The sequence below is a fragment of the Nicotiana tabacum genome, chromosome 4, assembly GCF_000715075.1.
Source record: "Nicotiana tabacum cultivar K326 chromosome 4, ASM71507v2, whole genome shotgun sequence".
Lineage (NCBI taxonomy): Eukaryota > Viridiplantae > Streptophyta > Magnoliopsida > Solanales > Solanaceae > Nicotiana > Nicotiana tabacum.
Window position 1 is genome coordinate 26,586,741 of NC_134083.1, and position 12,481 is coordinate 26,599,221.

Below are 12,481 nucleotides of genomic sequence, written 5' to 3' on the forward strand. Positions count from 1 at the left end.
GTCACGAAGTCATACGGAGGGAAAATTGGGTCGTGACAGATTGATGACTGAGTGATGTCGAGGGCCTGATGGTGTTGATATTTATGGGATCGGGTTGCGCCCCGCAATATGTTTTATTGATTGATGCCATGATTGGCTTGATATAGCGCTTGGGCTAAATGAGTCACTCTGGAGTCTGTACACACCCCCAGTGAGTGCAGGTACCTATTGAATGCGAGTGCCGAGCGATTGGGAGGTTTGAGTGACTGTGAGGACTGAGTGACTGGAGGACTGAGTGAATTGATACTCTGAGAGTATGTATATGGTTTATCACTGAGTTGTATCGCATTTGACATGCACACTTGACTTACAGGCATAGAGATGCATTTTTTCTCATAATGTACGGTATTATGTCATTCATGACTTCTCATATACATTGACATGTAGGCATAGAGATATATTTTCCTCATGCCATTTAAAAATAAAACATTTACCTGTTGAAAGTTTTTGGAAAAATCACAGGTTTACAAAACATTCATATTTTGGTGATTTCAGTAAAAGATTTGGGTATTCACTGATATACTTGGAAAGCAGGCCTATTTTTCTGAAACTGTGAACGAGCGAACTTTTTATCTCTGAGCTACTTCTTTTATTACTTCCTTTATGTTGTTATGAACTGTTGTTGGCTATTGGTGTTGGACCCCGACATGTGTTCCAACTCGTCACTACTTTCAACCTAAGGCTAGGTTTGTTACTTATTGAGTACATGGGATCGGTTGTACTCATACCACACTTCTGCACCTTGCATGCAGATATTGGATGTTGATGTTGATGTGATCGACGCGAGATGGATTTGAATATGTACTTGTGTTCCGGTCATAGCTGCCTCTTGTTCATGGTAGCCTTAGATTTATAAAAATCTGTTTATGTATATTTCGAACAGATGATGTATTTATTTCATACCAGCTTTGTAAATTCTAATCTTAAAAGCTCGTGGTTTGTACTACTAGTCTTTGGGGAGTGTATTAGTGTCAGTTAAATATTAATTGAATTGGATAGTTATTAATTAGCTTACCTTACGGGTTGGGTTAGGTGTCATCACGACTAGGAGGATGTTGGGTCGTGACATAAAAGTTATTTTCAAATGGAAAAAACTCTTAGCATTCATATATCTGTTCCATAAGAAGTGCATTAATGGTGAAAGAATAAGAAATATAGTAAAATCAGTTTACTGTGTGATATTAAGAGTCAAATCGATAAAAATACAAATTTGAAACAATAAGAATGAAACAGTAGAAGACAAATTATGTTCTACTATATGATTTGTCATTAATTATTATTATATTATTATTTTGTAAAAATCTACAAATTGAACTCCCTGTATCTTTTTAATATATTTGGTTTTTTGTTAGAAAATATTAGTTTAATATTAACAATTCTCAGACTTTAGTCACATGTACCTTTTTTCTAATAGCCATAAGAAAAATCTATCATTCTCAAACTTCAAAAAGGTCAAGAGATTATATTTTTAAATTTATGTTATTTGCCAAATCTTTGATCAATCGTGGTTATTTTTGATATTAGATACAAAATAATAGTAACAATTTTTATAAGATATTCCACATAATTCTAAGGATTTCTATGATGCATACTTTTTTCTTTTATTGCACTAGATAAAGTGGAATTAACATTCTATCAATTTTAGGAACTCACTTTTTTTTATGTCAAACACTTTGTTTAATGCTACTTATTTTAATTTTTTAAAATGATATATTTATTAATATAGGAAACACGCGCATACCCTAAGACTAGTGATATAGGAAATTTCTAACTATGTTAAAAGATGGATGATTATACGCACACATTTTATTGAAGAATCCGATAATTGTAAGATTTTTCTCAAGATGGTGCCTATTACTGAACCAAGTAGCACAAATACGGCTTAAGAAATAATTTTTTTCCTTCACATTCATAAGATTATTATCGTATTACTCTACTCTGTTTTAGAATTTCTTTACAATTGTGATAATGCAGCGCTTCTTGAAACTGACAGAGATGTTTAACCACATTGGATAATCAAGTATGTTACTATTTACTGTCCTTTCCACTAACTATGTAATAGAAGTTCCACACAACTTTTAAAATTTTACCTGAATCGAATCGAAGAATTATTCACACCATAAAATATATGCAATTTCGCGCTCATGGTAATGTCTTTATACATTTATAAAATTTTCAAATTTATTTAGCCTTCTTGAATATATTTTTGAATTTTTTAGTAATTTAGTGTATCTACATGATTCAAATATGTAACATTGTAGCTTATGGAGTAATAGTTTTGAATGTGATTCTTCCTCTTGAAAAAGAAATTGCAAAATAGACCAAATGTGAAAATACCCCAAAACTATTTCAAAAGAAACTGAAATTCTTTTTTCTTTTTGCAGTAAAGACCCAAAGTGAATTATGTAAAAGATGAGGGTGGCAAATTTGTATTCCAGGTCAGTCTAGTAGTTACGAAGAGAAACAAGCGATATTGCACGTAAACATTGTATTGCCACGTGGTAGTTAAGGAAAATAAAAAAGAGGTCTGGTAGTTTCTAGGCTCACCTTCTAACTTCCAGACTTCTCTGTTTCGTTAACACAAGTACCGCTCTCCTCTCCCACTTATCTGCGTATTTACTTGAACACACTTGAAACTGTACTGTATTTCGCCGAACAGATCTAAAGGAATTCTCTTTTCTGCTCTCGGAAATTATTTCTTGTTTAAGGTATGCTTGCGTGTCTCTATTGAGCTACTTTTCTTCTCTTCGATTTTCATTTTTTTTTTTTTTTTTGGCTGTTCAAAATTTATTTTTGTAGATTTATTCTTGTGGCATTGTGTGCGTACTTGCTATTCCATTGAGAATTTGTGTTGTGGTTTTCGGTTGTATGCGTTTGATGGAACGCACGTCCTTTTTTCGTGATTGAGTTGCTTCGGAAAATTAACTGGCTTTGTTATTGATCCTTATGTTCTGTTTTCGGAGTCCAATTTTTATTTGGTTTTACTTAACATAAGTAAATCAGTTGGTCTGATAGTATGCTTGCGGAGCCAGTAAATCTAAGGGGAATTCAAAAGTTTGTTTTCATCCTATTTAGGCATTTAACTTTGCAATTCCCTTTATTCCATGTGGCTCCAGCGTAGGCACATAGTGAAGGGTCGTTAGTTGAACCTCCTCCTTTGGAAAAAGTATACTGCTTATGTAAAAATTTATAATGTGTGTATGGTTGTGTCTATAGGTCAAAAATTACTTCTTATACATATATATTAAAACCTAGAGTCACTGTCCTCAATTTTGTTTCTCCTGTTTTTCTCTAGATAAATTTCATGGTATGGCAAATTTTACTAATAAATGATTCCTCACATTCTGTTTTTTTTATTTCAGTTCGTTGAAAGACACATAATTAGTTATGAATCCTGAAAAGTTTACTCACAAGACCAATGAGGCACTTGCTGAGGCACATGAACTAGCTATATCAGCAGGGCATGCTCAATTTACCCCCTTACATATGGCACTGGCCTTAATATCCGATCACAACGGTATTTTCCGGCAAGCTATTGTGAATGCTGCTGGTAGTGAAGAAACAGCTAATTCAGTTGAAAGGGTATTCAAACAAGCCATGAAGAAAATCCCTTCTCAAACACCAGCACCTGATCAAATCCCACCTAGCACATCACTGATTAAGGTGCTCCGACGAGCTCAGTCGTTGCAAAAGTCTCGCAGAGACACCCATTTGGCAGTTGATCAGTTGATTTTAGGCCTTCTAGAAGATTCCCAAATTGGTGATCTTTTAAAAGAAGCTGGGATTGGTGCAGCAAGAGTGAAATCAGAAGTAGAGAAACTTAGGGGAAAAGATGGCAAAAAGGTTGAAAGTGCTTCAGGGGACACTAATTTCCAAGCACTTAAGACTTATGGTCGTGATCTTGTTGAACAAGCAGGAAAACTTGATCCTGTGATCGGTAGGGATGAAGAAATTCGAAGAGTAATTCGGATTTTGTCGAGGAGGACGAAGAATAATCCGGTGCTTATTGGTGAGCCTGGTGTTGGTAAAACAGCAGTAGTTGAAGGGCTAGCACAAAGGATTGTTCGAGGCGATGTCCCGAGTAATTTGTCTGATGTTAGACTTATAGCATTGGATATGGGGGCATTAATTGCTGGAGCAAAATATAGAGGTGAATTTGAAGAGAGGTTGAAGGCAGTGTTAAAGGAAGTGGAAGAAGCAGAAGGGAAAGTGATCCTTTTTATTGATGAGATTCACTTGGTTTTAGGTGCTGGTAGGACTGAAGGGTCTATGGATGCTGCCAATTTGTTTAAGCCAATGCTTGCTAGGGGCCAATTAAGGTGCATTGGTGCAACAACTCTCGAGGAGTATAGGAAGTATGTCGAAAAGGATGCTGCGTTCGAAAGGCGTTTCCAGCAGGTATACGTGGCTGAGCCTAGTGTTCCTGACACTATTAGTATCCTTCGTGGGTTGAAGGAGAAGTATGAAGGGCATCATGGTGTCAAAATTCAAGATAGAGCTCTTGTGGTGGCAGCCCAGCTTTCGGCTCGATACATTACAGGTATGTCCTTTTTTGGATTGTCATTGTATTTTATGAATTTTACCTTTGATCTTTAATCGAGTAAAGATGCCACTACAGGAATATAGCAATGTATGTAATGTTGAAATGTGATGTGTCACACGTTTGTATTGTGGTTGTCAAAACATTTCCTAAAATTTTGAGGAGATAGTCCCTTTCCTTTATGTCTATGCAGGATGGATGTGAATCTAGTTTTATACTTAATTTAGCTGAATCACGTCCCATTTGAATGATAAAGTTATTTTCTGCTTCATTGTGCTTTTCAAGGTGATAACCTCTAACCTTTGGTTTGTAGTTTCAGACTTATAAAAGTATGATTGGTGCGTGCTCACCTTAATTGATTGGATGGGATTATGTGTTTGCTCTCTATTAATACGAATTTTCTTTAAAGCTTTTTCTCTCCCTTGCTATGGAGAATTGCTACTGTTGTTTTGCGTATCATTTGCCAGTTTGCCATAATTTTGTGCATATAGGGATTACTAATCTGTGAATTTACGTTCAGGTCGTCATTTGCCAGATAAGGCTATTGACCTAGTTGATGAGGCTTGTGCAAATGTAAGAGTTCAACTTGATAGTCAACCTGAAGAAATTGATAATCTTGAAAGAAAGAGGATTCAGCTAGAAGTTGAACTTCATGCACTTGAGAAGGAAAAGGACAAGGCTAGCAAAGCTCGACTCGTTGAAGTAAGTATACATCCCGGAAATGCTTTGACCTATAATTCTAGAACCTGTGTAGGAAATGTGGACAAATAACGTAATTACTATTTCAGGTGAGAAAAGAACTTGATGATTTGAGGGACAAACTCCAGCCTTTGACGATGAGGTATAAGAAAGAGAAGGAAAGAATTGACGAGCTTCGCAGGCTCAAACAAAAGCGTGATGAACTCACGTATGCTTTACAAGAAGCTGAAAGGAGATATGATCTTGCTAGAGCAGCAGATCTTAGGTATGGGGCTATCCAAGAAGTGGAAGCTGCTATAGCAAATCTCGAGAGTAGCACAGATGAGAGTACAATGTTAACTGAGACTGTTGGACCTGATCAAATCGCGGAAGTAGTCAGTCGGTGGACTGGTATTCCTGTGTCAAGGCTTGGTCAGAATGAGAAAGACAAATTGATTGGTCTTGCTAATAGATTGCACCAAAGAGTGGTTGGGCAGGATGATGCAGTTAGAGCTGTTGCTGAGGCTGTATTAAGGTCTAGAGCTGGGTTGGGAAGGCCACAACAACCAACTGGTTCATTCCTTTTCTTGGGACCAACTGGTGTTGGAAAAACTGAACTTGCTAAGGCTCTCGCTGAGCAGCTCTTTGATGACGACAAGTTGATGGTCAGAATTGACATGTCCGAATACATGGAACAGCATTCTGTTGCCAGGTTGATTGGTGCTCCACCAGGGTAAGGACCCTTTAACTATTGATAGGATAAAAGAACAAATCATACTTTTACGAGTAAACTGTATCTGCCATAATGAGATTGTGGATTGCACCTTTTGTAGAACTCTGTAGCCTCATATTTGTCTAGGTACTTAATAGTTTTACGTCTGAAGTGATGAATGCTGAACATGTTATGTGTGTGCAGTTATGTTGGACATGAGGAAGGAGGACAACTCACTGAAGCTGTGAGGAGGCGCCCTTACAGTGTAGTGCTTTTTGACGAAGTGGAAAAAGCTCATCCCACTGTATTCAATACCTTGCTCCAAGTGCTGGACGATGGACGATTAACAGATGGCCAGGGTCGTACCGTTGATTTTACTAATACAGTCATCATTATGACCTCAAATCTAGGAGCAGAGTATCTCTTGTCAGGATTAATGGGCAAGTGCACCATGGAGAAGGCCCGCGATATGGTCATGCAGGAGGTAAGCTAGAACAGCCTATTTTCTGCTAATTTTCTGAGCATTGTTTCCTAGTTTACATCTTTATTTGAGGAAGGATTGTTCACATATATCTTTTTGTGACAGGTGAGGAAGCAGTTTAAGCCTGAGTTATTGAACCGGCTAGATGAGATTGTAGTGTTTGATCCTTTATCACACGAGCAGTTGAGGCAAGTATGCCGTCACCAACTGAAAGATGTAGCAAGCCGTTTAGCTGAGAGGGGTATCGCCTTGGGCGTTACCGAGGCCGCGTTAGATGTCATACTTGCTCAGAGTTATGACCCTGTAAGTATCACCATCTGGTATTTCAACCTGACATTTCATGGTGATTAGACTAGGGTCTGAGTTGAGATACCAACTATGCAGATTTTTGCATTTATCTTGCTGTGGCGGGTTACACTTGTTTTTTCAGTTGCTAATTTCACTTATTATGGAAAATTATTTGTAGTTACATTTTAGGTGATCTAACATTCTAAAAATTATCTTAGAACCGTTGGCGTATAGAAGCGAAATACTTTTGACAATTGATTGTGCTAACTTTTGTTACAATTACATCACAGGTTTATGGTGCAAGACCTATTAGAAGGTGGTTGGAGAAAAAAGTGGTAACTGAGTTATCCAAGATGCTCGTGAAAGAGGAGATTGATGAGAATTCTACCGTCTACGTCGATGCTGCATCCAGTGGGAAAGATCTAAGCTACCGAGTGGAGAAAAATGGAGGGCTTGTCAATGCTGCCACTGGGAAAAAATCTGATATATTGATTCAGCTCCCTAATGGAGTGAGGAGTGATGCTGCTCAAGCAGTGAAAAAGATGAAGATTGAAGAAATAGTAGACGAATGATGAAATGGAAGACTAAAGAGGCCGTAAAATCACTGGGTTAAAATGAAGAGAAGAATAGTTCACTCAACTCTTTGTGATGGAGTCCAATAACATTCTCAGGAAGTGAATGTACATGATCACAGATTTTTGTTGAATGTACGGTGTGAATGTCTGGGAGATGTATTCCCAATGTTTCTGAAAAATTTATCCTTTTCTCTTGCTGTTTTTCTTCGTCCACGTTTTGATTTTGGAGCGGTGTCGTTTAAGTAGTGGAGTGAAGTGTTAAATGTCAAAAGTTGAAGAGGGCTTGTGTTGAAAATGTATGTTGGAGTGATGTAAAGGTGAATTCATGATTCGTGTCAATGAGTCAAATTTTATGGCATATACATATTTGTAGTTTGTTTGCACATGTAATTTGTAGAGCCCTGAGGCATATTATTGAAGTATATTTGTAGTTTGTTTGCACATGTAATTTGTAGAGCCGTGAGGCATATTATTGAAGTATACGAATAATCAGGTTGAAGTGATCCTGACAGCTCTATTTTTTTCAAATTTTAACTTTTCTTTTTGGAAAAATCAACCGAAATTTTTAAATGTATATATATACAAATTTTACACATTTTTCGGCTATTATTTTTACAGCGGCTATACAATGTCATTTTCTCATTGAAAACTGGCACAGAAGGGGATATTTTCAAGGTCAAAATTTTTGAAGACATTATCTAAAAATGAGGAATTACTGTGATAATTTGAGTTATCCAATAAAAAGAGAGGAAATGTTTTGCTTCAGAAGATTTGCTTCATGAATCAGAGTTGGGTAACACTGTTAGTTTTTTAATACATTGTGTCAGCGAGATTAAAGATGTTTCACTTTAGCATATTTAAGGGACTAAATATGCTCAGGACTATATTTAAGGGATTAAAATAGACCTACCCTAAAAAAATAAGGGATAATATTAGCCAAAAATTCTATTTTGATTCAACCAATTAGTGATTATTATTTTTATTATTTTTGGACTAATTGAAGCGATAAAGGACTGGATCTTAGTGTATTGTGGAAGTGATCATCTTTTGGTGTCACTTTCGTATATCAATAGTCTAAGGGGTTGTTTGGTAGGGTTATTCAGATATTAACAATTTTAGGATTATAATTGTAGATTATTATCCCACATCAAATATGGGTTAGTTAATATCAAAATCTAATATATTATTTATATCGGTATTAGTTAATACTCATAATTAAGCATGAAATCATGCAATTTCAAATTCTATCAGGAGATTATATTCATTATTCCGGTAACCAAACCACCCCTAGTGTTTTGAGTTATAACGGTTAATCAAAGTTTAATATATTATTTATACCGGTATTAGTTAATACTCATAATTGCTTCGAATTGAAGGCTACAAGTTGAGAAGGAGCTTGAACGAACGTTGTACTCCTGAATTCTAATCGCTGCAGCTGCCCTGTCTGGCTGTCTCCCGAACATTGTCTGTTTCTAATATGTCACAAAATCAGTTGTAGGTAGACTATGTGGTTGATATTAATTTGAACCTTTTTATATTTCAGACTCCAATAATAAGATGCAGGGAGGGACAAATGATATTTCGTGTTTCTTACCCGGTGGTAGGGGTGCACAAAAAAAAAACGATAAATCGCACAAACCCAATAATTCGAGTCAAACCGAGAAAAAAAAATTTGATTGTGGTTTGGTTTGATTTGATTTAGTGTTGGAAAAACAAAAACCGACCATAATTGATTTGGTTTGGTTTTAACTAAAAAAGTTCAAACCAAACCAAACCAACCCGACATTACATTTATACAATTTTAAAAAATATTTTATGCATATAAATATTTATTGTAATATAATTTATAAATATTTCTTAAACTTGTTCACAATTTTGTATTTAAAAGTATTATTTAAAGTTTGGACTTAATATTCTTGAATGGTCCAATAAATTTTATAGCCCATAAAGGTAAGTCAAACAAAGTTCAAATCAATACTAGTGCTAATAAAGAAAATTCAATTCAACACTAGGAATGATAATAGTGTTGGATATCTATTTTTTAGTTTTGCATTGATTTATAATTAAAATGTATAACCTAGTTTATCTTTTTTTTATGCCTAGTTGTATAATTAATAGTACTTATTAGTTGTATTTATTTTAGCACGACCTATATATTATTTTTAGATTATGTTAATTTTTATTATCGTGTATTAATTAGTAATATTATTTTTGTGCGATTTTATTATCTATGTTATTGTCTTATTGAATATTTTAGTACAATGTTACGACTTATTATCACACCTCCTTTTTCCGGAGGGGATATGAAGTTTTTCCAATTAAAGTGACATTAATCAAAATGAGATTATTTATTTATTCAGAGTCGCCACTTAGAATAATTTATGGTGTTCCAAGTCACCGGTGTATTTTAAATCCCCAAATCGAGGGAATTGACTCTATTTTTACGGTCCGCGAACACAGAAGACCAATAAGGAATTCTGTTAACCCGGGAGAAGGTGTGAGGCACTTTCAAGTTCCGTGATTTTAGCACGGTCGCTCAACTATTAATAATTGGCCTAATTATCTGATTTATTATATGCTTTGAATCAATTGTGTTTATTACCTTCTAAACGCTTTTATTTATTTATTTAACCACTTTTAGTATTTATGGGAGTTTATTTGAACAAGTCGCGATGTCGCGCACTCGTTTGTTTTTGTACATATTGCGAATCGCGCCACATCAAACGCACCCGCGATTTACAACATATTTATTTTTCGATTATTATTTAAAGTTGGGGGTCGAGTCACGCAAGTGTGCACTCGAATTTTAGGTTTACGTATCATGACTATGTCACGGGAACCGTACCTATAGTCACAATAATTTTATTAAGCACGGTTAAAGCAAACTACGAATGTTCATAAGTTGTTCATTGGTCCTAAAGTTTGAGATCAAATGCAAAGGTTTAAGAATTATGGAAAGGAAAAAAAGAAAGAAGTTATTTCGGAAGAAATAAGCTAGCTAACATGACTCACTTTACAGATGAGCATGGTCCATTTTTGTTTAAACAAATTGTGGTTTTCCTTTCATTACTATTCTCAAAGACATCTATTACCATACAAACAGATTATAGCTGTAAAGAATGAAGCCAATTAACACAAAATAAGTTAACGTAATCAGAGTAATTAAAGAGACAATAGGACTCAATAGATTAGGTAATTGTCCTATCAAATATCAATTTAATATCTCTTAAACTAAGTCCAGAGGAATATTCAAACACACGACCAACAATAAAAAAAAATATCATGCTTCTCAGTATAAACATGTTCAAGAATAATCAGTGAAAAAGGATGGACCAAAATTTCTCCCAGTAACATCCAAATCATTACTACATCAATGTATTTCTAATAAACATAACGGTAATTCATATATTCGCAAAAGACTTTGTTGATAAGATGCTAAAATATTCCATAAAAGTGGAGCAACAGAGAACTAACTCGGCATTCAATAAAACAGAGCAAACCAAAAAAATTAATGGATGAAAAACATGATGTTTGAGCCATTCATGATCAGAGAATGAATTTAAGAGGGGGAAAAATGAACCTTTAATGAGTAGAAACCTTCCTTTATTAAGAAATCAACTGGTGTACAAAGGCGACAAACTCGAAGACCAAACGGGGACACGAACAGGACCAAAATTGGGACTGAGCTACGGCCGGAGAACTCGTCGGCGATCGAAATCGACGTCCCTGAATGGATTCATCCAGTGGCGGAGCCACCTTATAGGAAGGGGTGTATGATACCCCTTCGCGAAAAAAATACACTGTGTAGGTAGGTAAAAAATATATTATATGTATATATATACTATGTATTGACTTCCCTTAATTTTCTGGTATATTTACTTTTATATATATTGACACCCCTTAACCAAAATTCTAGCTCCGCCACTGGATTCATCTCTACTGGGTTTGGATGCACTACAATAAATGTGATTTTTAACCATGAAATTATTACCTACGATAGAAAATTCGTCACTAATTATTCACTTTTTGTGATAAAATTACATTTCGTATTAAAATTCATGAGTCATATACTTTTTGTGACGAAACACAAACTTCGTAGCAAAAATTTTGTCTACTAAAGTTTTCCACCAAAAACATGGGTTGGCGCCAATTATTGAGAAATATTAGCGACAAAAATAAATTATCAGTGACAAATTAATTTCGTCATTGATGCTGCAAAATTTTTGTGACAAACCATCATTTGTCTAAAAAATAGTTAAAGTTTGGATACAAAAAAGTTTCGTCACTAACAATACGTTGTTAAAATAGCAACGAAATAAAATTTGTAGTTAAATCGTACAACTTTTGGCATAAATTTTATATTCATTTGTGACTTTAGCTTTTGTCACTAATAATATACACAGCCAATGATAATATATGTAGGCAATTTGTGATAAAATTATTTGTCTCAACTTTAATTAAAGTTTGGATACGAGAAAAGTTCCGTCACTAAAAAATTTATTGTTAAAATAGTGACAAAATAGAATCTGTAGTTAGTAGGTACGTACATTTTTTAGCCATACAATTTTGTATTTATTGTGACTTCAGTTTTTATCACTAATAATATAAAAAATTAGTGATAATATATATGAGACAATAAGCGGCAATCATTATTTGTCTCAAAATTAGTTAATCCTTGGATACGAAAAAGTTTCGTCACCAAAAATTTATTAGTGAGATAACGAAAAAATAAAATTTTTGATTAAATAATACACACTTTAGCCACAAAACTTTATATTTATTTGTCACTTTAGTTTTCGACACTAATAGGACAAAAATTAGAACTAAAAGCTTTTCATAAAAATGTACAATTTGTAAAAAGAAAAAAAATGTACTTTTGTCAACCATGGATATTTAACTTTTTCTAACTTATAAAAATATATTTTAAAAAGCTATGAAATATACACTAAAATTTCAAATTAAATAGAATAAAGTGTTGAAAATTATATCATAAATCCTAAAAGTTATATATGAAATATGACAATTTTTTATAAAATACCATGATGTATGAATCAACTATAAAGTCATAACAACCCAACTATAAAAATAAAAAATGTGATCTTGAAAAGGAAATGTACTACTATACAACTTAAGAAGTAAATGAATCAAGAGACATTTTATAAACTATT

At 34.4% G+C, this 12,481-nt stretch overlaps 1 protein-coding gene across 1 annotated transcript; it reads left to right on the forward strand.

Annotated features, from left to right (window-relative positions):
- The first annotated feature begins 2,419 nt into the window (after nucleotides 1–2,419).
- Nucleotides 2,420–7,754, forward strand: LOC107826584 (chaperone protein ClpB1). Its single transcript, XM_016653571.2, has 7 exons — nucleotides 2,420–2,747; nucleotides 3,402–4,579; nucleotides 5,100–5,281; nucleotides 5,368–5,990; nucleotides 6,174–6,453; nucleotides 6,556–6,753; nucleotides 7,029–7,754. The coding sequence occupies exons 2-7, from the start codon at nucleotides 3,427–3,429 to the stop codon at nucleotides 7,308–7,310; spliced, it is 2,718 nt and encodes a 905-aa protein (XP_016509057.1). The 5' UTR covers nucleotides 2,420–2,747; nucleotides 3,402–3,426; the 3' UTR covers nucleotides 7,311–7,754.
- The last annotated feature ends 4,727 nt before the right edge of the window (nucleotides 7,755–12,481 follow it).

Coding starts and splice junctions, on each gene's coding strand:
- LOC107826584 (XM_016653571.2), top strand. CDS start 3,427: ATGAATCCTGAAAAGTTTACTCACAAGACCAATGAGGCACTTGCTGAG. Junction 4,580..5,099: donor TTCGGCTCGATACATTACAG/GTATGTCCTTTT, acceptor ATTTACGTTCAG/GTCGTCATTTGCCAGATAAG. Junction 5,991..6,173: donor TTGATTGGTGCTCCACCAGG/GTAAGGACCCTT, acceptor ATGTGTGTGCAG/TTATGTTGGACATGAGGAAG.